Raw genomic sequence first — 22,940 nt, 5'->3', positions numbered from 1 at the left:
TGTCCCCTTACTTGAATTACCTTTCCTCCTCTGTACTCAATGGGCCCTTCCCCCCTTAAATGAATGGCTCCACTCCCACCCTTTGCATCCCTCTCCTCTCCTTCCATTTCACGCCTCTCCTCTACCCTGTCAATAATTAATGGAGGATTGAATTTGACTTTATCAAGGTTTTAGGATACAAAAACTCAATGGGAACATTAAAATTACAAGGAGTTTAAGGTGGTTGTGGTATCACCCTCTTGCTTTCGTGAGATCTTTATCATAATTTTGGGATGCCAATGTGTTTAGCTAGGTCATAGAAATGGAGAGTGTCGTGTCATCTTGTTGTCCCACTTAGAATATCACTGTGCAATGGGGCTATGAATTGTAATATAGGTATCAATTAGTGATTAGATTGTGAGTTAGGTTGGAGTAAAGGGATTTAGGCTTTGGTGGGGCTTTATTAAGTGTATGAAGGGGTATAGCATTTACCCCTTGGTCCTTAAGTTTCACCCATCTCCCTTTTTGACCCATCCTTCCCCCTCCAGTGCCTTTTCATTAATGGGTTTTGCCAGCTTGTTGAAACAGAGAACTACGAATTGCTCTTGAGGTCTCCCTTTTCATTAGTGGGTTTTGCCACCTTGTTGAAAAGCAATTTCTTGTGAAAGGGGCAGAATGCATGCACCTCAAGTCAATGGGAATGAGACAAAGAGACATTTGGTGAAGCAATTGAAAAGCACATTGTTAATAAGAGAAAAGAGTCTAGAAACGAACGAATATTCGACTATCCCCCAGGTCTCTTGGGAGATACCATACAAGCTTACGTAAAGCTTGCTGAAGAGAAAATGAAGTGCTTCATTCCACCAAAGAGCTTCCGCTTCAGCAGCTTCAGCTCTTCATTGTCCATTTTTTGAGGTAAACGTTCAAATCGTTTTCTCGATTCTTCTGCATGTGACTCTTCTGTGCATCGGCGCAATAGCTCTTCATTTGTTTAGATAAACGTTCAATTCATTGCCTTGATTCTTCTCTTCCAAATCATTGTCTTGATTCTCCTTCTTCATGCGATTTTTCTGTGCATCGGAAAATTTCCCTTGTAAATGATGCTTCGTCATCCAGACCGCTAGACGTCATGTGCATTGTGCACTTCATGCACGCTGCATTCGATTCTAAATTAAGCTTCTTTTACGTTAACGCTTCAACGCATGTGTTTTGGCAGCAATTTCTACTTCTGTTTTGAACAATATTCACGGGATTGCCATGCGATTCGTGACGAGCATAGGAGATACGACCGATGATATTTGCAATTTCTGGCTGTACAATGATTTGCAGGTGTTCGATCAGCACCTGGACGACGCCTGATGCTAGCACCATGACTGACGACGATCGCAATGAAAAAACTTTGCCAGGTAGCGAGGTGCTCACTATTATTAACGGTCACTTTCCTCGGGAGAACGCGATTGTAGCGTCAGATTCGAATGGCAACTACGGACGATCGCTTGAAGAACGCGCAAATGAACATGTAGGAGCAGCTCTTAGTTTTAGGCTGCATCTTTTTATCGGCTATAATTGTTGAATAGCTGATTTAATGCTTCGTCGAAGGACTAAATGTATGGTTTTTCCCTGCCGCACACTGTTTGTCGATCTTGAACTAAATTTCGGCTTTCTTCTTTAGAATGTTTGTTGACCGTGAATAAACTTTCACCGAAGTAAATGCTCTGGTAAAATGCTTTTTCATTTCTTCTTTCCATGCCCTGAGTGCGGGGCAAAAGATCAAGTACCTAGGCTTTAGCACCTAAGGTCAAAACTAAAAAAAGGAACACTGCAAAAGAATCAATTAGCCTGGGCTGCAGAGCCCCCCCCCATCCCGAAGAAAAATTAAAAATAAGGTGACACTTCGACCGTGGCGGGAACAACCAAGCTATCAAAGCAAAATACTGCAAGGATAAAGAAAGGAACATCGAGTCCGTAACGTCTATCTTGTTTGCCCGTCTAAGTACATAATGCTTCCAAATTTAAGAGCAAGTAATTACTATGCATATATACGTGTAGCATTTTTAAGCCTTCGGCTGTCATATGCTACCGTAAAGCCTTCTTAGTGTAGCACTGGACCCAACGGCTCAGGGCACTGGGCAAGCCCTCCAAATATGCCAGGCGACCACACTAAAGAGAGATGATTCTTATGCAAATCCAAGCCGCTGTCTCTCTCAAAAGCCTTGCCTCAGCCAACGCGCTGAAGGCTTTCCTCAAGGCAAGATTAAAATAGGATGATGACTATTTAATCAATAGTCTTGATCCTTTCCCATACAAGAAAGCTTCCAATAAGCAGTGGTGTCACATCTCCGCCTCCTGACAACATTGCAGACAATATTTTGATACCCATGACTGCACCTTCATGGGAGAGCAACCTATATAATAAGATTTGCCCAGCTGTCTATGTTCTCAAGTAACAATTGTTGTGCCAAATATTGAACAGAATTCAACATGCAAGTCGGATGGGGGAGTTGTGGATTTAGATGTGTATTCAGCTCCCTTCATTGACGGGAGCCTTCAGTTGTATTTAGTGGCTCATTGGTGATTGCCAAGGCCAAACGAAATAAACATAGCAATTACCTTAAACTCTCAGTGCAACAGTTATGAGTAAGATGTGATATCTTATGCATGTCCATAGTATCCCTCTAGTTAAATTTCACGCTTATGCACCCAATAGTTAGTACGGGCATGACTAATGAGAGATTGATGTAAGCTTCATGTGGTGTTACATCGGTACTATAACATCAATTGAAACCTTTTGTTCTCTATGTTTGTGAGAAGTAGTAGGTAGGGTAGGGAGTGGAAGTAGGACACCTCGGGTGTCCTCTTCCTCTTGTAGCCTCTCCACGACTCCCATCGTTCCTTCAGTCTCGGTGGGATGCTTGATCTAGTAGGACCAAGCAAATGTCCTACTCCCGGCAAGTTCAACATGAGTATAGAGATGCTAGACAATCCTATTGAAGATGACGAGGTGGTGTCCACACCTGAAGAGTCCATTACACCAACTGGTTTGCTAGCTTTTTTGCAAGCAATGATTCCGATGCAGGCACAAGAGTTAGAGGCTTCTCATGAGAAGGTCTTACAGCACCAGGAAGCCCGTGCCACAAAAGAGTGCCAGATAGAGAGGTCAGAGAACAACAGGACCATGCAGCTAGAGACAGGATCGTGCATAGAGATTGATGTAAGCTTCATGTGTTTTACACTATACCAAAGCATCAAACCATTTCTTCCTTGTGTTTGTGGACAATAGCAGGGAGGGTAGGGAGTGGGATTAGGACACCTCGGGTGTCTTCTTACTCAGGTAGCCTCGCCATGTCTAGCCATGTCTCCCCTCCATTCTTTGGTCTCGGTGGGAAATCCACTAGATTTAGCAAGACGAAGTAGTGTGTGGTGATGACCCGCTCACATGAGTATAGAGATTCTAGACAATGGAATTGATGATGAGGAGGTGGTGTCCACACCTGAAGCATCCATTACACCACCTGGTTTGCTAGCCATTATGCAAGCAACCGATGCAGGCACAACAGTTAGAGGCTCTCTCATGAGGGTATAGAGAAGCCAAAGAAGAATAGCAGCTAGGGGACAAGATCGGGGGAGGCAAGCATTGATCTTGTCTTTTCTATAGGCTAGGCTAATAGAGCCCACCTAATCAGCTCGTCATCTAGTAGTCCTCATACCCCGGAAGCTCAATTTCTACAGGTATAAGTGGAAAATAGAACATTTGTTACTCTCGTCTTAGCTCAACCATTTTGAGACTTATTTTTTCGTTGTGCAGGAATAGAACAATGAAAATTGCATCCTCATTCCATGCACTTGACAAGAGAAGCCATCACTTGGTGGCACAAGTGCTGCACTATGCATTTTGACGTGGAGCTGGACATGGCCAAGTATGATTCGAAGTTCAGTTCCCACTACATGGACCATCTTCATGCCCAGTTCTTTGAGGTAACACAAGGGGCCACGGAGGTGGCCAATCACTGCGTGAATCGATTTGTGCAACCAACTATACAGTAGTAGATAGCATAAGAGGACTAGACCATCAAATTTCTTCATGGTCTCCTTTCAAATGTCTAGTTGTATGTCCAAAACTTCAGGCTGAAGACATACAACACCAGTTTGAGCTCGCCCCCCCGCTCCTTATCCCCCTCCGCCCCCACCTCCTCCAGACCCCCCCCCCAAATTGCTATGAGTGAACATATGTATGAGGGAGGGGCCCGGCCAAGGGTGTTGCAGGCTAGCCAGCGATTAGGGCATCAATGAAAGTGAGGGGAGGGGTCGTAAAGTTTAGGAAATGAGGAGGGGTGAGGGCGCAAGGAGCTAATGAGGGGAGGTGAGCTATAGTGAGAGAGGACTGAACGATGGATCGAGGGAGGGAGGCACATGAGGGAGCGAGGGAATTCATCAACTAAGCACTTGATGGCCCTCTTTTTTGAAGAACTTGCTTGATGCCTGCAAACCTTTACACTTTGCAACCGCCGGTTGACCAATAGTCCCAAACGTCAGGCCCAAATGGTGGCCTTCTAGTCTTGTGTACTCCCCTAATTCCTTGTACAAATTCCATGTCTCAGAGTACACCAATGACTTCTTATGCTTGGTGCTCCACTATTGCATGTGGTACTCTCAAGTGCTCTAGCGTAATAAGGAGGAGATGATTTGATAATAAACCTCAACCCTCACAACTACCACATAGCTTATCTAATGAAGCTAGAACATGCACATCGAAGAGTCTCATGTATATCACGCAAGTGCATGCTCTTCTACCTGAAGGCACATGGTGGAGAAGGGAGAGAGAAAGGGTAGGCTAGGGAGAGAGATAGTGATACTCAAAGAGAGACATAATGAACTGGAAATGAAATGACTAAGCAATGAACAAAATAAGAGTACTCACATGTAGACCAAAGCGCTTGTACCTTGATACTTGACTAATTTGACACTAGACAAGTATAGCTCTTATATAAGAGTGCACACACACATATGAACACCTATGCATATGGGATAGCTCCCAATGTGACACGTGGCATCCATGGGGCACACTAGACTAGAACTCACACTAGAACACACCAAACTGACTCAACTTGGCTTCATATTCTAACACCTCCCCATGGGTGACAGACTACTGAAATGGAACCAAGGACACAACATGACAGTGACAGGACTACTAAACTGTGCAATGTCTGAACTAGACATGGCTCCCATGCCAACTCAGAGGCTGAAGTCTGAGCATGGTTCAGAGGTCGGACTGAACACTCACATGGCTTTACGTTCCAAACATGACTCAGAGGCTCATGTCTCAGCATGGATGCATGAACAACACAAAGGTTTAGAAGACCAATGCACCAACATCCTGGAACTCATATGCCAAGCCTAATAACTAGATTCTATCAATGCCAATACATGGCTCCCACAGTACATCCCCCTCTTGACTCCAGGGACTAACTAGAAACATGGAGTCACACACCATAAAAGAAATACATCATTTTAGGAGGACAATCCAAGGCAGAGGACCTTTATTGACTCAACACACATTATTTATTGCATTCATTTTTGGAAAACATCCCTATTCAGAGTACCCAAATATTCCTAACCATTACCTATCACTTCAGATAGATCATGTAAAACAATAGATAAAGCTCATTTGTGAAGTCCAGTAGATGTAGCGTGAACCTTCTCGAACTTAGCTTTGATCTCCGTGGCGGAAGCAGTGAGGTCAAAGTGATGGAGCAATATGTTGTCCAACCTCACACCGATACGGGTAAGTGCTTTCTCCCTGGATAATGTGACTTCTCCAGGAGGACGAGGCTCCATGTTATCAACCTTGAAGTAGCTAATTAAGTAGGCTGAAAAGAATAACCAGCTTGCAATAGCTCATGCAATTGGAAAGGCAATGAGCAGGAGCAATGGTGTGTAGGCAGCTGCAAATGGTTTCGAGGGCAAAAGGGCAGCTGCAAATAATGCAGCAGAGAGGGCAAAGGTAGCAGATAATTGCAAGCTATGGCAAAGTCATGAGGTTTTGGTGTGGATTTCGACGACAGGTGCGTGAGCAGCAGCCCCAAGGGTAGCATCTCCAAGGCGGACGGGCAGGTAGGCTGTACGGGCAGGCGGACAGGCAGGCTGGTACGGCGGACCAGCAGGCTTCTTGTACAGCACACCAGTCCATACAGTCCGTACGTCTGTATGGCTGATTTGCAGCTGCTAAAGGAGCGGCCGATGGTGAGGCATAGGTCCAGGCTGAAGGGGTAGCTGATGGAAATGGGCTGATGGTCGATGTAGATCACCTCCTCCAAAAGCTCTAAACAATGGTGAGGCTAAGGATTGGAAGGGAGCTCTACCTTTGAGGAGAGGGGAGCTTCCATTTGCGGGCTTCTCTCATCCTCTAGGTAGAGTGAGAAGAAGGGGAAAGTGGAAACGAGGCTCTGATACCACATGAAGGCACATGGTGGAGAAGGGAGAGAGAAAGGGTAGGCTAGGGAGAGAGATAGTGATACTCAAAGAGAGACATAATGAACTGGAAATCAAATGACTAAGCAATGAACAAAATAAGAGTACTCACAAAGAGAGACATAATGAACTGGAAATCAAATGACTAAGCAATGAACAAAATAAGAGTACTCACATGTAGACCAAAGAGCTTGTACCTTGATACTTGATTGATTTGATACTAGACAAGTACAGCTCTTATATAAGAGCACACACACACATATGAACACCTGTGCATATGGGATAACTAAAGAGACATGGAAGCTAGTTAGGAACGGAATGGAATGGAAATATGGAAAGCATAATGAAAGGCAGGATGGAAAGGAAAGAAAGTACAAGTGCAAGGCGATAACCAAAATACTCACAATGTATTGATAGCTTGATGTTGACTGTTGTAATAGACAATAGACAAGTACAACACTATATAGTGTGACACTAGACTCTAGAAAGTCACAATGTATAGATGGGATATCTTCCAAAATGACACGTGGCACTCTAGGACTCACTAGACTATAAAACACCACCTAGAACACACATTTTTGACTCACTTTGGCTTCATATTCCAACAATAACTCCCAATGTGACACGCAGCATCCATAGGACACTAGACTAGAACTCACACTAAAACACACCAAACTGACTCAACTTGGCTTCATATTCTAACACTACCAATAGTCTGCACCTTTCTAGTTCCACACTTGAGCTCCAAGCCCATCCCATCGAATAGTGTTGGGCTCACATGCCTATGTACTTGGTGCACTAGCAGATGCAACAAATAGACAATTCGTGTAGGAACAAGAATGGAGAAGAGTTGTGAACACAAGAGAACAAGAAGTGAACACAAGTGAACTTCAACTGAAATATTCAAATGAAACAATACAAGTACTTGGTATATATAGTATCCAAGTATTGGTCAACCATATAGTTGACTTATGGCCTACAACACCATATCATTGTAGATATCTCTACAAATCCCCCCTCAATGATATGGCTGAAGTACTCTAGAGTCTAGCCTCAGTAGTACCTAAAGTAGCTAAAGTACCATGGTTGCAAAAATGCATGCACATGTGGATATAGCAACCTATGGGAGTACAAAAGAAAACAATGTCATTTTACAACCCCCCTTGAGATTGTTTGTATGTCTCGTATCCCCAAGCCATGTCAATGTCGTGTGAAAAGAGGCGCTGATAGGCTTTTAGTGAAGATATCAGCCACATTGTCCTCAATGGAACAAGATGTGAGGTCAATGAAGCCATCTGTAATACAATCCTACACATAATGATAGTGATTCTCAATGTGTTTTATGCGAGCATGAAATATAGGATTGTTTCCAATAGCAATGCAACTCTGGCTGTCATAGAAGATCTAAGTTGTGTCACCATCCTGAGCATGATGCAAGTCGTGCAGAAGCTTCCTCAACCATATACATTCCATAGTGGCTAAATTCGCAGCTTTGTACTCTACTTCACTGCTGGAGAGAGACACTCGGTCTTGCGTTTTACTAAACCATGAGATACATGCTGAGCCCAATGAGAAGCAATAACCAAAAGTGGACCTGCGATCATCTATGTCCTCTGACCAATGTGAGTCTATAAAGCCACTCATAGAAATGTCACCATTTGGAGCATAATGCAGCCCATGTACCATGTACATAACGGAGTACCCTCTTTGCTGCATTCCAATGCGTGACTGAGATAGAAGCCTTGTGGCATAGGCAATGTCTAGCCGCATAGATCATAAGTAAATCAAACTACCAACCAGCTGCCTGTACAAAGTACCATCAAACTTTTCAGCCTCATCATGCTTACTCAGCTTGAGTCCTTTTTCCCAATGGAGCGGCCACAAGCTTACTATTAAATTTCTGCAACAACCCCTTAGCATATTTGGTCTGTGACATAGAAATCCCCCCTTGGGTTTGCCAAAATTCAATGCCAAGACAGTAGTGTAAGAGACCCAGATCTGTCAAGTCAAATGTCTGACAAAGAACTAGACTGCACTACTGCAATTTGCTGAGAATTATTGCCAGTGAGTATGATGTCATCAACATAAAGAACCAGCAAGACCAGATCTGATTTCTGTTGCAGAACATATAAAATTGGCTTTGTGTGAGTGTTCACAAAGCCCTGGGACAGCAAGAACTGTTGTATCTTATGATACCTTGCACAAGGCACTTGCTTCAGCCCATACAAGGATTCCCTGAGCTTGCATACCTTGCGCTCTTGTCCCTGAAGAACAACACCCTGGGGCTGAGGCACATAGACCCTTGAGATCCCCATCAAGGAAGGCGGTCTTGACATCCATCTGGTACACTGGCCATCCATAAAACGCAGCAAGAGAGATGACAGAGCGAATGGTGGTCATCTTCGCCATTGGAGCAAAAGTCTCCTCATAATCTATCCCCTCTTCTTGTGCATACCCCTTGGCAACTAAACGGGCTTTGTAATTCTCAATTGTACCATCTGCATGATACTTTATTTTGTAGATCCATTTGGTGCCAACCACATTCTTGCCAATGGACACATCAACCCAGTCCCATGTAGCATTCTTTTGAATGGATCTAATCTCAGCTTCCATGGCTTTCAGCCATTCCGGATTGCCCTAAGCATCCTTAAAGCACTGAGGCTCAGTTTCAGCTTCCATCACTTGGGTCATGAGAGCAAAATTCACCTGCTTCTTGGCATTCTAAGTGCTGGCATCAGAAGGTATTGGCTGTAGCAAACACTTCCCAGGCTGATTTATGGCATGCCAGGTTTGGACATGTCCATCACAGGGCATTGTCCTACTTGTACAACAATAATATGACTCAAGAAATGCCAAAATTGCAGCAACCAGCAAATGAAGTGTGTGAGGGGTGTGCACTAGGCAAATTGCATCGCTTGCCATTCAGTAAACAAGGCAAGAATTCGGTCAAGGCAACCAGAGTGTTGCAGATAGTGCACAGTGATGTATGTGTTAGAAAATCGAGTGAATTTGAGTGACTTTTAGTGTGTTCTAGAGTAGTACTATACTACTTTATATCCTAGAGTGCCACGTGTCACTATGGGACTTATCCCATATACATTTGACACTCAGAGTGTATGTGCCTATCCTATAAAAGCATTATACTTTCTTATGTCAGATTATCAAGCCTCAAGCCTTTCTTGATCATGTAAGTACTTTGCTTGGTTGTACATTTCTTTCTAGCATTCTTTCATTTCCATTATGTTTGCCTAGTCTTGCTTTTCTACTTTCCTTTCCATTCCATGTCTTGCATCTGTATTTGGTATCAGAGCTAGGCTATCTTCCAAGAGGTTGAGGTAAGAGATTGAGGACATTGAAGCCTCTCTCCCTCATTCCCCTTGAAGGAATGCCTTTTCCATTTCCAACTTGAGCTCAACCTCTCTCTTCCACCTTGAGCCTCACCATTGGAGAGCTTCATCAACAAGAGATCGTGCTTCAGCTCGTGCCTCAGCTCGCCATTCAGCCCAAGCTGCTGCTGCACCATGCAACAAAGCTGTACAAACAGCCTGTACTAGCCGTACAACTGTACGGACTGTTGCGCCGTACAACAGGCCTGCAAACAGCCCGTACAGCCTGCCCGTACACCCACTCTTGATCTGCCCGCTCCTTTTCTCTGCCTGCTGCTATTCTGTCCACCACCTACAGCTCCATTGTGCCCTCCATCTCTTCCTCTGCTCGCTGGTGCCCGCCATCTACTCATTCTGTCCGCTCTTTCTCTTCTACACTCACTCTTCTCTCTCCTAGCTGCCAGCTTTATGGGTTCGATTTCCACCAACTCTCTTCTTGTGGAAAAATTCAAGGGGGACGGATTCCCCACATGGCAAACAGAGGTGCAACTCCTTCTCATGAAGGAGAATGTTTGGGATGCTATCGAAGATGATGAAGCACTTGAGGCATCAACGGAGCCTCAAACACGCAAGATTTGAAAGCAACACAATTCGAGAGCCATTGCAATCATCGGGCTTTGCCTAGATGATTCATTGATTCATCACATGGACTTCAGGTCCAAGGCAAAGGAGATTTGGGCACGCCTCGAGAATATATTTGGTGACAAGATCACCAACTCAAGGGTATTTCTGAAAATGCAATTTTATAAGTTAAAAATGGAAGAGTCTAATACATTGAGTGCACATATAGTAAAAATTCAGTCTTTAGTTCAACAACTCTCCAACTTGAAGTGTTGCCCGAATGATGAGGACAAAATGGCTATCCCCATGACAAGTATGGAAAGGATTTCTCGCTTTGAGAATGCCCTTGAAGTACTTCGCATTGTATCAACTACCTTCAAAGATATGGTATCTCTTTTTCTTGAAAAGGATTGCCGCAACAAAGAATCTCCATCCTACTCAGTGGATACTACATAGGCTCTTGCCTCCACCAGCAAATGGAGACCTAGGCCATCGTGACACATCCCAGCACTCCTGAAACCCCTGTTCTGCAAAATAACCACACACAACATCAGAACTGAGCAGGCTGCTCACCACCCAACCGTGACATCTACGGGATGTGATCCCGAATCAGAAGATGTCCCCCCGAGCCACGAGCTGAGCTACCGGCACGAACTCCCAATCAGATCCAAACCAGCCTGGTGTCCCATACCACCAGGTGGCGCTGTGAAGCCCTGGATCTGCCACTGGGCCTTGGGCTACGCTAAGATGCAGGCGCGCGTCCGCGACACAATCCAGGATCAGACCTAGCACCTGGGAACGAGACTTGCTCCCAACTGCTCACTGAGAACTGAACCCCCTGGGCCTCTTTTATAGACTCGGGCCCCGGCGCCAAAAATAGCGAAGACCTATAAATAGTTCGTACCCTTGCCACTCAACCCGAGAATCAAGCCTGCCTAGCTCTAAGCCTCCCCAGGCTAACCTGAGCTAGTTCTGTGTAACTAGTACACGTCAGATACCAATCCGTGCACATGACATACTCCCCCTCCTCTAAGAACTCACTCCTGAGTTCACTAAGAAATCGGGAAATGTTCTTTGGAGGTTTTGTAATGTCTCCCATGTTGCATCCTCCTCAACACAATCCTTCCACTTAATCTTGTATTCCGTGATAGTACGATTTCGAATCTGTCTTTCACGAAATTCAAGAATTGATTCAGGTTCGTGAGGAATAAAAGTCAAATCTGTAACTTCTATAATCTCATGAGGAGAAACAAGTTGATCATCTGCACCCAACACTTCTTTCAGTCTACTGACATGAAAGACTGGATGTACTTTAACATCAGGAGGCAATTCTAGTCGATATGCAACTGGTCCAATTCTTTTAATGACCTTGAATGGGCCACAGTATCTGGGGGATAATTTCGGAACCAAACCAGTACTTAGGCTCTTGGATTCCTTAGGAATTCTCAAATATACCATCGTTCCTTCAGAGAACTCTCTAGGTGAACGATGTCTATTAGCATAAAATCTGTCCCGATCTTGGGCACTTCTAATAGACTCCTTGGCAAACTGCAACATTTCCTGCATGTCTTGCAAGAAGTTCTTAGCAGCATCATTTTGAATCCCTTTTAATCCAACCATAACTGGTGACTTAGGTTGAAACCCGTACATAAGCATAAAAGGACTATAACCTGTACTAGAATGCTTTGCACTGTTGTAAGCAAATTCAATCATGGGTAGATAATCTTCCCATGAAGACTGTCTCTTAGATACATATGCCCGAAGCATGTCTTCAACCAACTGGTTGACCTTTTCTGTACTGCCATCAGATTGTGCATGATCTAAGGAACTCATACTTAGAGTAGTTTCCAACTTCTCAAATACAAGTGTCCAAAAGTTACTTGTAAACTTTGAGTCCCTGTCACTGACTATGTCAGATGGCAAACCATACAGCTTGAACAAGTGCTCCACAAACTCGTGAGCCAACTGAACAGCTGAAATAGTTGTTCTTGTAGGTAAGAATCTAGCCATTTTTGTCAAACGGTCAACTATGACCCAAATAGAGTCATGACCCTTGCGCGTTCGAGGTAAACCAGTAATAAAATCCATGGAAATACTCTCCCATTTATTACCTGGAATCTGTAAAGGCTGTAATAAGCCCGCGCTCCTAAGGCGTTCAGCCTTAGTAACCTGACAAACTCGGCAACCTACCACATAGTTCTCTATAAATGCACGCATCTTAGGCCAATAAAAGGTATGCTTCACAAGAGACAGAGTCCTATGTATACCTGGATGTCCCGCACTAGGAGCATCATGACACTCCCAGAGAATCTTGGATTTAAGGTCCAGAACATCAGGCACACAAATCTTTTCATTCCGGAACAGCAAGCCGTTCCTAATCATCCACTGACCTCCCGCCGCCTGTATCCTAGGTGGCACAATCCCTGAGTCCTGGTCAACCATGGAGCTCCCATCCTGGACTCTCTGCCAATAAGAACTGAAATGACTATCAGTTGTGTATAGCCCTCTCAAGGATTGAAATAGGTCTGAGGATATTTCCGTAAATGACAAAGCATTTACAAACTTAACTCGACTTAAGGCATCCGCCACACTATTCAACGAACCCTTACGATAACGTATTTCGAAATCAAAATCCTGCATTAGCTCTGCCCATCTGGCTTTCCTTCCTCTCAAGTCTGATCCATCACACACATACTTAATTGACTGGTGATCAGTCAATACAAGGAACTTTGAACCATACAAGTAGTGTCTCCAAACCTTGAGAGCATACACTACAGCATAAAGTTCCTTCTCAAGTGTGGGCCAACGATACTGAGTGTCGTCTAGCTTCTTACTCTCAAAAGCTACAGGTCTGCCCTCTTGGAATAAAGCTGCCCCAATTGCATAATCACTCGCATCGGCCTCTAAAACATAAGGCCGGGTAGGATCGGGTAATGCAAGAACGGGTGCTTCCTTGATAGATAACTTCAAGGTTTCAAAAGCCTTGTTCATTGCATCATTCCAAGGGATCGGTTGAGTAGACCTGCGTCCACGACCTTTCAATATGTTGGTCAAGGGTACCGTGATTTGTGAATAATCACGAACTGACTTCCGAAGAAATACCGTAAATCCTAGGAAAGAGCGAAGTTGTTTCACAGTCTGAGGGATAGGCCATTCTAAAACCTTCTGGATACGATCCAGATCAATGCTAATACCTTCAGAAGAAATCTTGTGTCCTAAGTAAATGATCTCCTTCATAAAGAAGTCACATTTACTCATCTTGGCATAAAGCTTATGCTGTCTTAGAACAAGTAAGACAACCCGGAGGTGTCCTATATGATCCTCAAGCGTTTTACTATATACCAAGATATCATCTAAGAACACGACAACAAATTTGCCCAGATAATCTCTGAACAAATCGTTCATCATCTGCTGAAAAGTAGCAGGAGCATTGGTCAAACCAAAAGGTAATACGAGGAACTCGTAATGACCATACCTAGTCCGGAATGCGGTCCTATCTATGTGTTTAGCATAGATACGGATTTGGTAATAACCCGTACGCAAATCAATCTTAGTGAAATACTTCGCTCCGGCCAAACGGTCTATCAAATCATCAGAACGAGGTAAAGGATAGCGGTTCTTAATTGTAACTTTATTGAGCCGTTTATAATCTATACACATTCTCCAGGAAGAATCTTTCTTCTTTCTTAAGAGGACAGGTGCACCCCAAGGTGATTTACTTGGGTGGATATAGCCCATATTCAGGTAATCCTGAAGCTGGATAGCTAACTCATCCTCCTCTACCTGGCTCATCCTATACGGTGGTACACTGATAGGTTGAGCCCCTGGGACTAAGTCTATGCGATGATCTACTGCCCTTTCTGGAGGTAAACCTTCCGACAGTTGAGCTGGGAATACGTCCTTAAAATTATCTAACAACATTCTCAATTCTCGGTGTTCAAACACACTTAATTCATTTTTGTTAATTACCGAAACAATAAATGAAGATAGTGGAATCAAAACACACTGATAGACATCATAATGAGAAGTGTTCAATATATTCCGAAGCTGCATCGCAGATACAATAGGCCCCTGAGAAGGGATAATCTTATCACACTGAATACAAAATTGGGTGCCTTTGTCTACAAAAGAAAGTGTATGCTCCGTCCATCCAATCTGGATATTGTGGGTTTTAAACCACTCTATCCCGATCAGCAAGTCTACATGCTCTAAATGCATAACATAACATGTGAGAGCTCCCGTGTAGGCTTGAATCCGGATGGGAAGCGCTTCAACCTTGCGATCCCAAAACTGCTTCCCGGCTGGAAGCTGCACCTCGTAGGTGTGGTCGCTAGGTACTGTGGACAGCCCCATCTTCTGCACAAATTTGTAATTAACAAAATTGTGAGAGCTGCCCGGATCAAAGAGAATGTGAACCTGTTGGTCCCTAACTTCTCCATAAACTCGGAAAAGATCATGGGAACCAAACAACGAAGTATTAAAGGTATAATTACAAGAAAGGGGGCAGGTAATGACATTTACTGAAATACCTGTCATCGTGACTTGGTTGGCTCCCTTGGCTGCGGTACGTGGACCCGCCTGGAGCTTCGGTCCTAGCACCAATTTTTGGTTCTTCCGCTTAGGACACTCATTCTTTGTGTGGCCCCGCTCCTCGCAATAAAAACACCGGCCTTCTTTCTTGAGCCTGAGAGTGCGAAGGAAACGGGCCTTACCATTTTTCACAGGAGTTAAGCTTTTCCTGGAGGCGTTGTCCGTAGACTTCGTCTCCCCAATACCAGTCGCATGCTGAAAGAACTTGCGTTTGTTCTTTCCGCTGGTCTCGGTAACTGTGGTTGCCTTGGTACCGGCCATGGTATCATCATATATGCGCACATATGTCATGGCCTCCTGCAATGTTGTGCACTTGTTATTCTTAATCTGTAACTTATAGGAGTCTGGCAAACCATCCACGAAAAAACCTAACAAGGTTACAGGATCCATTTTAGTGGCCCTGGTTTGCAGATCCCTAAATCTTTGAAGATAAACTTCAAAAGTTAAATTTAATTTTGACATATCGAGGGCCTTGAGCTTGCCGACGATATCGTAGTCATCTTCCTTCTTCAGGAACTCCTTCTTGAAGATACCCTCAAATTCTGTCCAAGTATCAGGCTTAGGCTGAAGTTCTTTCCACCAAAGCAAGGCTTTACCTGACATAAACCCTGCTGCTAGCTGAATCTTTTTCTCGTCTGGATAGGGGTGAAATTGGAAGTGTACTTGCCACTTGTGCAACCAAGTGTCAACCACCTCCTTTGTTCTTGATTTCTGGTCACCTGGAAAGGGATCCGGAGTGATATTCGGGCCTAGCACGGAGGCCATGGCATCCACATGCGTGAGTGCCTGAACTGTGCTAGCCAGAAGAGTCAAAGTGGCTTGTATCCCTTGGAGTTGCTGTGTCAACCCCGATTGATTAGCGTTGACCTGCTCAAATTTACCATCCAGAGCAGTCGTGAACTCACTGAAGGCTTTCTTAGTTATCAGGTCGTCGTAGAGACCCTGATCATCCTCTCCTACTGGAGTGTAATCTAAGTCTTGCTCTCCCATAGCGAACTCGGGATTCGGAGCATCAGACATGGCTGAATCTGATTTGATTACAAACGGAGAGAAATAACTGACTGAAACGAAGCACGGAGGGAGATGGAGCAGAAGAAAACCGTCCCAGATAAATCTGACAGAAGAGATGCTGAAATCTGGAAGACCACGAGTCCTGGTGCCTCCCTGAATCTGCTAACCGGATGCGCAGTCTGCAATAGGAGCTGTGCGGACTGCTGACGGGGCCTGTACGGCTGCTGACGCAGGCCGTACGGTGGCTGCTGGTGCTGACGCAGCTGCTGTTCGGTACAGCAGCAAATACAAAAACAGGCAGGACAGTCCGTACAGGCTGTACGGCTGTCGCTGGAGCTGTACGGGCTGGTACGGCAGCTTCGGGAGTTGCGCAGGGCTATCGCAGGCAAGGGCGGATGCAGGAAAGCTGTTCGAACAGGGCGCAGGCTGAAGGGCGAGGCTGGCTGGCACAAATTTCGAGGTAGCTTCTCGAATCTTGGGGCTGCTTGTGGGTTGCCTAGCACCCAGCCCCCACCTATATAGGGTGCAGGGCTGCCTGATTTGGAAGCTAGGCTTCCAAAAAAAAGGCTAAGCCCCTCCAGCTTTGGAGGGGTGCTTTTTCGAAAAAAGCACCTGAGCCCCTCCAACTTTGGAGGGGTGCTTTTTCGAAAAAAGCACCCTGTTTCAGCGCAGGCTGCTCGCAGCCCTAGGCGCAGGCTGTTCGCAGCCTGTTGCGCTGGCTGTGGACAGCCTTTTACACAGGCTGTCCCGCCACACTGCCTCGCCTACAGCGCCCCTTCCTAAGCTCCGCATCCCCTACTCCCTGGCTGTCTATTTCCTGCACTTCTCTCCTTCTTTTCTGCTCTCCTTCTCCTCCCTCAAAACTTCTCTCCGTAGCCTTCAGAAATTTCGATTCTATTTCACTCCTCTTCTTCTTCCTTTTCCAAATATTTCTTCACCCCTTCTACCCCAGGTAGACAGCAAAAACGCAGCAGGAAATCTCGAATTTTAGGGCATACCTGGAAGAGAAATCCGTCAAATTTCTCGCATCAGAAGTTCCTACCTCAGGAGTTGGCTCTGATACCAACTGACACATCCCAGCACTCCTGAAACCCCCGTTCTGCAAAATAACCACACACAACATCAGAACTGAGAGGCTGCTCACCACCCAAGCGTGACATCTACGGGATGTGATCCCGAATCAGAAGATGTCTCCCCGAGCCACGAGCTGAGCTACCGGCACGAACTCCCAATCAGATCCAAACCAGCCTGGTGTCCCATACCACCAGGTGGCGCTGTGAAGCCCTGGATCTGCCACTGGGCCTTGGGCTACGCTAAGATGCAGGCGCGCGTCCGCGACACAATCCAGGATCAGACCTAGCACCTGGGAACGAGACTTGCTCCCAACTGCTCACTGAGAACTGAACCCCCTGGGCCTCTTTTATAGACTCGGGCCCCGGCGCCAAAAATAGCGAAGACCTATAAATAGTTCGTACCCTTGCCACACTCAACCCGAGAATCAAGCCTGCCTAGCTCTAAGCCTCCCCAGGCTAACCTGAGCTAGTTCTGTGTAACTAGTACACGTCAGATACCAATCCGTGCACATGACACATCGACTCCACCAGCATGAGGAAAGACATTCAAGCCATTCAAGTGCACATATTGCAACAAGCTCGGTCATACGGAGGGCAGGTGCTACCAGAAGCTTGCTCAACAACAATTGAAGGATCATGCCAATTGGGTGGCATCCGCCACTAGTGATGATGCAGACGAAGATGACCAGCCGACACAGGATCATGCTCTTACTGTCTGTCTCCACCAGCATCTAGAGGATGATGGAGATCATGATTTTACTTTCTAAGCATGACATATTTGGGTACTCTGCCCTGGGGGTGTTTCCCAAAAATGAATGCAATAAATCATATGTGGTGAGTCAATAAAGGTACTCTGCCTTGGATAGTCCTCCTAAAATGATGCATTTCTTTTCTATTTTTAGTGTGTGGCTCCATGTTCCTCATTAGTCTTTGGAGCCAGGAGGGGATGTATTGTGGGAGCCATATGTTTTGGCTTTGATAGGTCTATTTGTTGGTGCATTGGTCTCCTAGACCTCTAAGTTGATCATACATCAATGCATGATAAGCCTCTGAGCCATGCTAGATGAGATTTCTATGTTATGCTTACTAGCCTCTGAGCCATGCTCACTTGCCTCTGAGATTGTGTGGGAGCCATGTCTAGTTCTAGACCGGCATGCACAGTTTTTGATGACCGTCATGTTTTGTTCTTGGTTCCACTCCAATAGTCCCTCACGTTTCCTCCATGGGGGGGTGTTAGGAAATGGAGTCAATTTGAGTGACTTTTAGTATGTTCTAGAGTAGTACTCTATACTACTTTATATCCTAGAGTGCCAGTGTCACTATGGTACATTTGACACTTACAGTGTGTGTGCCTATCCTATAAAGGCATTGTATTTTCTCATGTCAAATTATCAAGCCTCAAGTCTTTCTTGATCATGTAAGTACTTTGCTTGGTTGTACTTGCCTTATTGTTATACCAATGGCGAGCATGGCGCTAATACCATATCAACAAAGATGCTACTAATTGTTGTACCAATGAAAAGCATGGAGCTAATACCATACCAACAAAGATGCTATTCCAGAAACACGGAAGAGAGCTGACGTGAGAGCAATGATAAGACTGAGAGGAGATGAGTATAGACACATAAGCTACTCTACAATGCTCTACCACGTTATGCATTCTCGATAACATTTATGTATAAGTACCAAGACTAATCTAGCATTAGTCTTACTAATTAAGATTAATCATTATCCACATTAAAGTACATAGCTTATACACATATGTGAGCGCAAGCATGCATTAATTATCAACGCTTTTTAAGTAGGCTTTTTAAGTAGAATGTTTGAGTCTAACTAAAGAAGATTAATCACTTTTCTCATTAAAGTACATAGCTTCTACACAAATGTAAGTGCAAGCAAGCCAAACATATGTGATTAGCCCAATTATTTGGGATTTTGCTCCATTTATCAAAATTAATTCAGATTGACGTCATCTACTCAACACTGGTCACTCTCAGCCCGACATTTTGAGAGTCATGCTGTAATTACCTCACGCAGCTGCTCCTATGGGCTTCATCAACTCATTCTTCGAGGGCATTCATGCTGGGATCTTCATCGACACTCGGATTATGGATGTGCATACACTTGTATGCAGCAACTGTGCGGAAGACATCTCTCATTTCGAGAGATCTTTTATTCCTTTATTTCCTTTGGGTATTATGTACTGTGGGAGCCATGTATTGGATTTGATGGGTGTTCTGCCTGGGTTGTCCCCCAAAATGAATGTAATGAAGGGTTGTTGAGTGTTATTGAATCAATAAAGGTTCTCAGCCTTGGATTGTTCTCCTAAAATGATGTAATCTTTTCTATTTTTCATGTCTGACTCCCTGCCATTCTGTTCTGGAGTCAGGAGGGGGATGTACTGTGGGAGCCATGTATTGGCTTTGATGGATCTTTTTATCAGGCCTGGCATATGAGTTCCAGGATGTTGGTGCATTGGTTTCCTAGACCTCTGAGTTGGTCATGCATCCATGTTGAGACATGAGCCTCTGAGTTATGTTGGGACGTAAAGCCATGAGAGTGCTCAGTCCGACCTCTGAACCATGCTCAAACTTCAGCCTCTGAGTTGGCATGGCAGCCATGTCGAGTTCAGACATTGCACAGATTAGCAGACTCCGTTATTGTCATGTTCTGTTCTTGGTTCCATTCCAGTAGTCCCTCGCCTTTCCTTCATGGGGGGGTGTTAGAACATGAAGTCAAGTGTGAGGGTGTCCTAGAGTCCTAGGGTATCCTACAGTTGTGTGGGTGTGAATGTGTCTAGTAGGTGAGCAATTAGTGCCACCTCCTAGAGTTAGGTGAGTTAGGTGTGTGAGGTGGAGGCTAGTGATCTCACCTGTGATGTCAGAAGATGAGGCTTCCCAGACTATAAAATGGGTATTGTACTTCATGTTATCTATCAATCACATCAAGTTGTTATGTGTCCCATATCTGTTTCCATCATGTGATTGCTCCCTGGTTCCTTCATTTCTATGGTGTGTGGCTCCATGTCCCTCATTAGTCCGTGGAGCGAGGAGAGGGATGTACCTTGGGAGCCATGTATTGGCTTTGATAGGTCTATTTATCAGGTCTGGCATGTGAGTTCCAAGATGTTGGTGCATTGGTCTCCTAGACCTCTGAGTTGGTCATACATGCATGCATGATGAGCCTTTGAGCCATATTAGTTGAGCCTCTGAGTCTATACCATGCTCGCTAGTCTCTGAGCCATGCTCACTTGCCTTTGAGTTAGCATGGGAGCCATGTCTAGTTCTGGACCGTCATTGCACAGTTCGATGACCATCATTGTCATGTTCTTGGTTCCATTCTAGTAGTCACTCACCTTTCCTCCATGAAGGGGTGTTAGGAAATGGAGTCAAGTTTGTCAATTTTGGTATGTTCTAGTGAGTCCTAGTGTGAGTTTTATAGTACTAGGTGTCTAGGAGTGCCACGTGTCATATTGGGAGCTATCCCATTTACATTTGGTACTAAGTATGTGTGTCTATCCTATAAAGGCATTGTACTTTCACTTGTTAAATCAATCAAAGCGTCAAGCCTCTTTGGTTATGTAAGTAATTTCCTTTGGTTGTTCATTTCTTTCTAGCATTTCATTTCCTTTTGCTTTCCATTTCCATTTCATTATGTTTGCTATCTAGCCTAGCCTAGTATGCCTCCTATCTAGTTCCATCATGGGTATCCTCTAAAATAAATGGTTTTCTTGAGTCAATAAAGGTTCTCTACCTTGGATAGTCCTCTTAAAATGATGTATTCATTTGTTTATTTTCTTGTGTGTGGCTCCATGCCCGTCATTAGTCCCTGGAGTCAAGGGGGGATGTATTGAGGGAACCTACTCTATATTGGTCTTAGATGGGTCTACCTATCAGGCCTGGCATTTGAGTTTCAGGATGTTGGTGCTCTGATTTTCTAGACCTCTGAGTTGGTCATGCATCCACGCTAAGACATAAGTCTCTGAGTCATGTTTGGGATGTAAAGCCATGAGAATGCCCAATCCGACCTCTGAACCATGCTTATACTTTAGCCTCTGAGATTGCATGGGAGCCATGTGTAGTTTTGCCCTTGCACAGTCTGATGACCATCATAGATCTTGTTCTGGGTTCCATTCCAGTAGTCGCTCACCTTTCTTTCATGGGGGGGTGTTAGGAAATGGAGTCAAGTTGAGTAAGTTTCGGTGTGTTCTAGTGAGTCCTAGTGTGAGTTCTATAGTACTAGGTGTCTAGGAGTGCCATGTGTCATATTGGGAGTTATCCCATATACATTTGGTACTTAGTATGTATGTGCCTATCCTCTAAAGGCATTGTACTTGTCACTTGTCAAATCACTCCACTCATTCAAGTACAAGCTACTTTGGTCTACATGTCAATACTAGTCATTGCTTTCATTTCCTTTCCATTTTATTTCCATTTCATTATGTTTGCTATCTTTCCTTTTCGTTCCTAGTATTAGCTTGCTTCTCTTCCTACCACTATGTTACTTCAGGTAGTCCCCCAAAAATGATTGTATTGTCTTTTACTTTGGTATGATTCTATTGCCAACCCAATTCAGAGTAAGGGGGGTGAGGACGAGTGCCCTTGCCGGTTGCAAGCTGACTTAGAAGTCACTATCACACGGGAGATGTTGGATAGTTGGGCTTGCTCTTTGCAGTATTGCGGTGGAGGGGGGATCGGTTTACTCCTTGCATGTGTTGGGTCTCCAACACTCTTTGCATGTTGGAGAAATCATAGTCAAAGAGTGTGTTGTAGTGTGTGCTAGAAACTAGTTTTATGAGTCTGTGTGAGAGAGTGCCATGTGGCATATTGGGAGTTATCCCATATACATATGGTACTTGAGTGTGTGTGTCCACTCTATATGAGTGATGTACCTTCACTTCTCACATCAATCAATCTAGTCAAGCTATCTTGGTCTACATGTGAGTATTTGTTCATGCTTTCATTTCCTTTCCATTTCCATTTCATTATGTTTGCCATCTTTTCTTTCCATTCCTAGAGTTAGCTTGCTCCTCTCCCTACCACAGTTCCAATACAATCTCCATTATAGAGTGCAGCTAAAAATTTAGGCATTTTGGAACAGCTAACACAACAAAGAATTTTCTTACAATGAAGAAACAAAATACAAAATTGAATGGTCATACCGTTTTCATAAGTTGAAGGTAGATATAGTGGCTAATATAGCTCTCATGTTTTCAACTTTCTAGGACTAGAATACTTTCTTGTGGAATATGTTGTTCTTTTCAAACCTGATGATGTTATTGTTCTTGACAGATTCTTGTCGAAGAGAGAAATTTCATCAAGATTATTAGAATTAATAGGCCACAAGTACGGAATTCACTTACGACATCCATGGTATGACATTACCAAAAGAGAATTCATGTGTGCTTATGTGTGTGCACACATGCATTTGTGTGTGTGTGTGTGTGTGTGTGTGTGTGTGTGTGTGTGTGTGTTGTGGTGTGTCCACCTAGGCAGAATGGGAATTCATATCAGTTTTGCATATTGTGGGATACAGATGTTCCTATGCCTGAATCGTACTCTATTACAGTGAATAATGTGGCAATGAGAAGTGCATTTTACAAGCTCAAATGGGGTCTCTTTGCAAGGAACATGTTTTGAATGCAAGAAAATTGGTCACATGGCCTCGGAATGTCCATTGGCCTTACATAAAATGCCTCCTATAGCAATACATGCTTCTGTACAAAATAAGGATATTCCTAGACCTTCTGGAGTTCAATAAAATTAACAAGCCGGCCCCTGCTGTCTAGGATATAGGCAAGGCTAAATTTTTCGTGCTAGTAATGGTAACTCTCAAATGCCCTCTGCAACTCAAATAAAAGAAAAAGACAATT

The 22,940-nt window shown here is 44.3% G+C and overlaps 1 protein-coding gene across 1 annotated transcript in view; it reads left to right on the top strand.

Annotated features, from left to right (window-relative positions):
- The first annotated feature begins 763 nt into the window (after positions 1-763).
- The window catches only part of LOC147899403 (3-hydroxyisobutyryl-CoA hydrolase-like protein 5), a 175,211-nt gene continuing 153,034 nt past the window's right edge, over positions 764-22,940 (top strand). The window contains exons 1-3 of the mRNA XM_087378585.1: positions 764-894; positions 1,309-1,498; positions 22,360-22,440. Coding sequence (XP_087234711.1) covers positions 1,349-1,498; positions 22,360-22,440 — 231 coding nt within the window. The 5' untranslated portion in view covers positions 764-894; positions 1,309-1,348. The remainder of the gene's footprint in view (positions 895-1,308; positions 1,499-22,359; positions 22,441-22,940) is intronic.

The sequence above is a fragment of the Dipteris shenzhenensis genome, chromosome 8, assembly GCF_047967505.1.
Source record: "Dipteris shenzhenensis isolate YYH24624 ecotype China chromosome 8, Dip_SZ_1.0, whole genome shotgun sequence".
In the NCBI taxonomy this organism is placed as follows: Eukaryota; Viridiplantae; Streptophyta; class Polypodiopsida; order Gleicheniales; family Dipteridaceae; genus Dipteris; species Dipteris shenzhenensis.
This window is presented reverse-complemented; position numbering and strand designations above follow the sequence as displayed.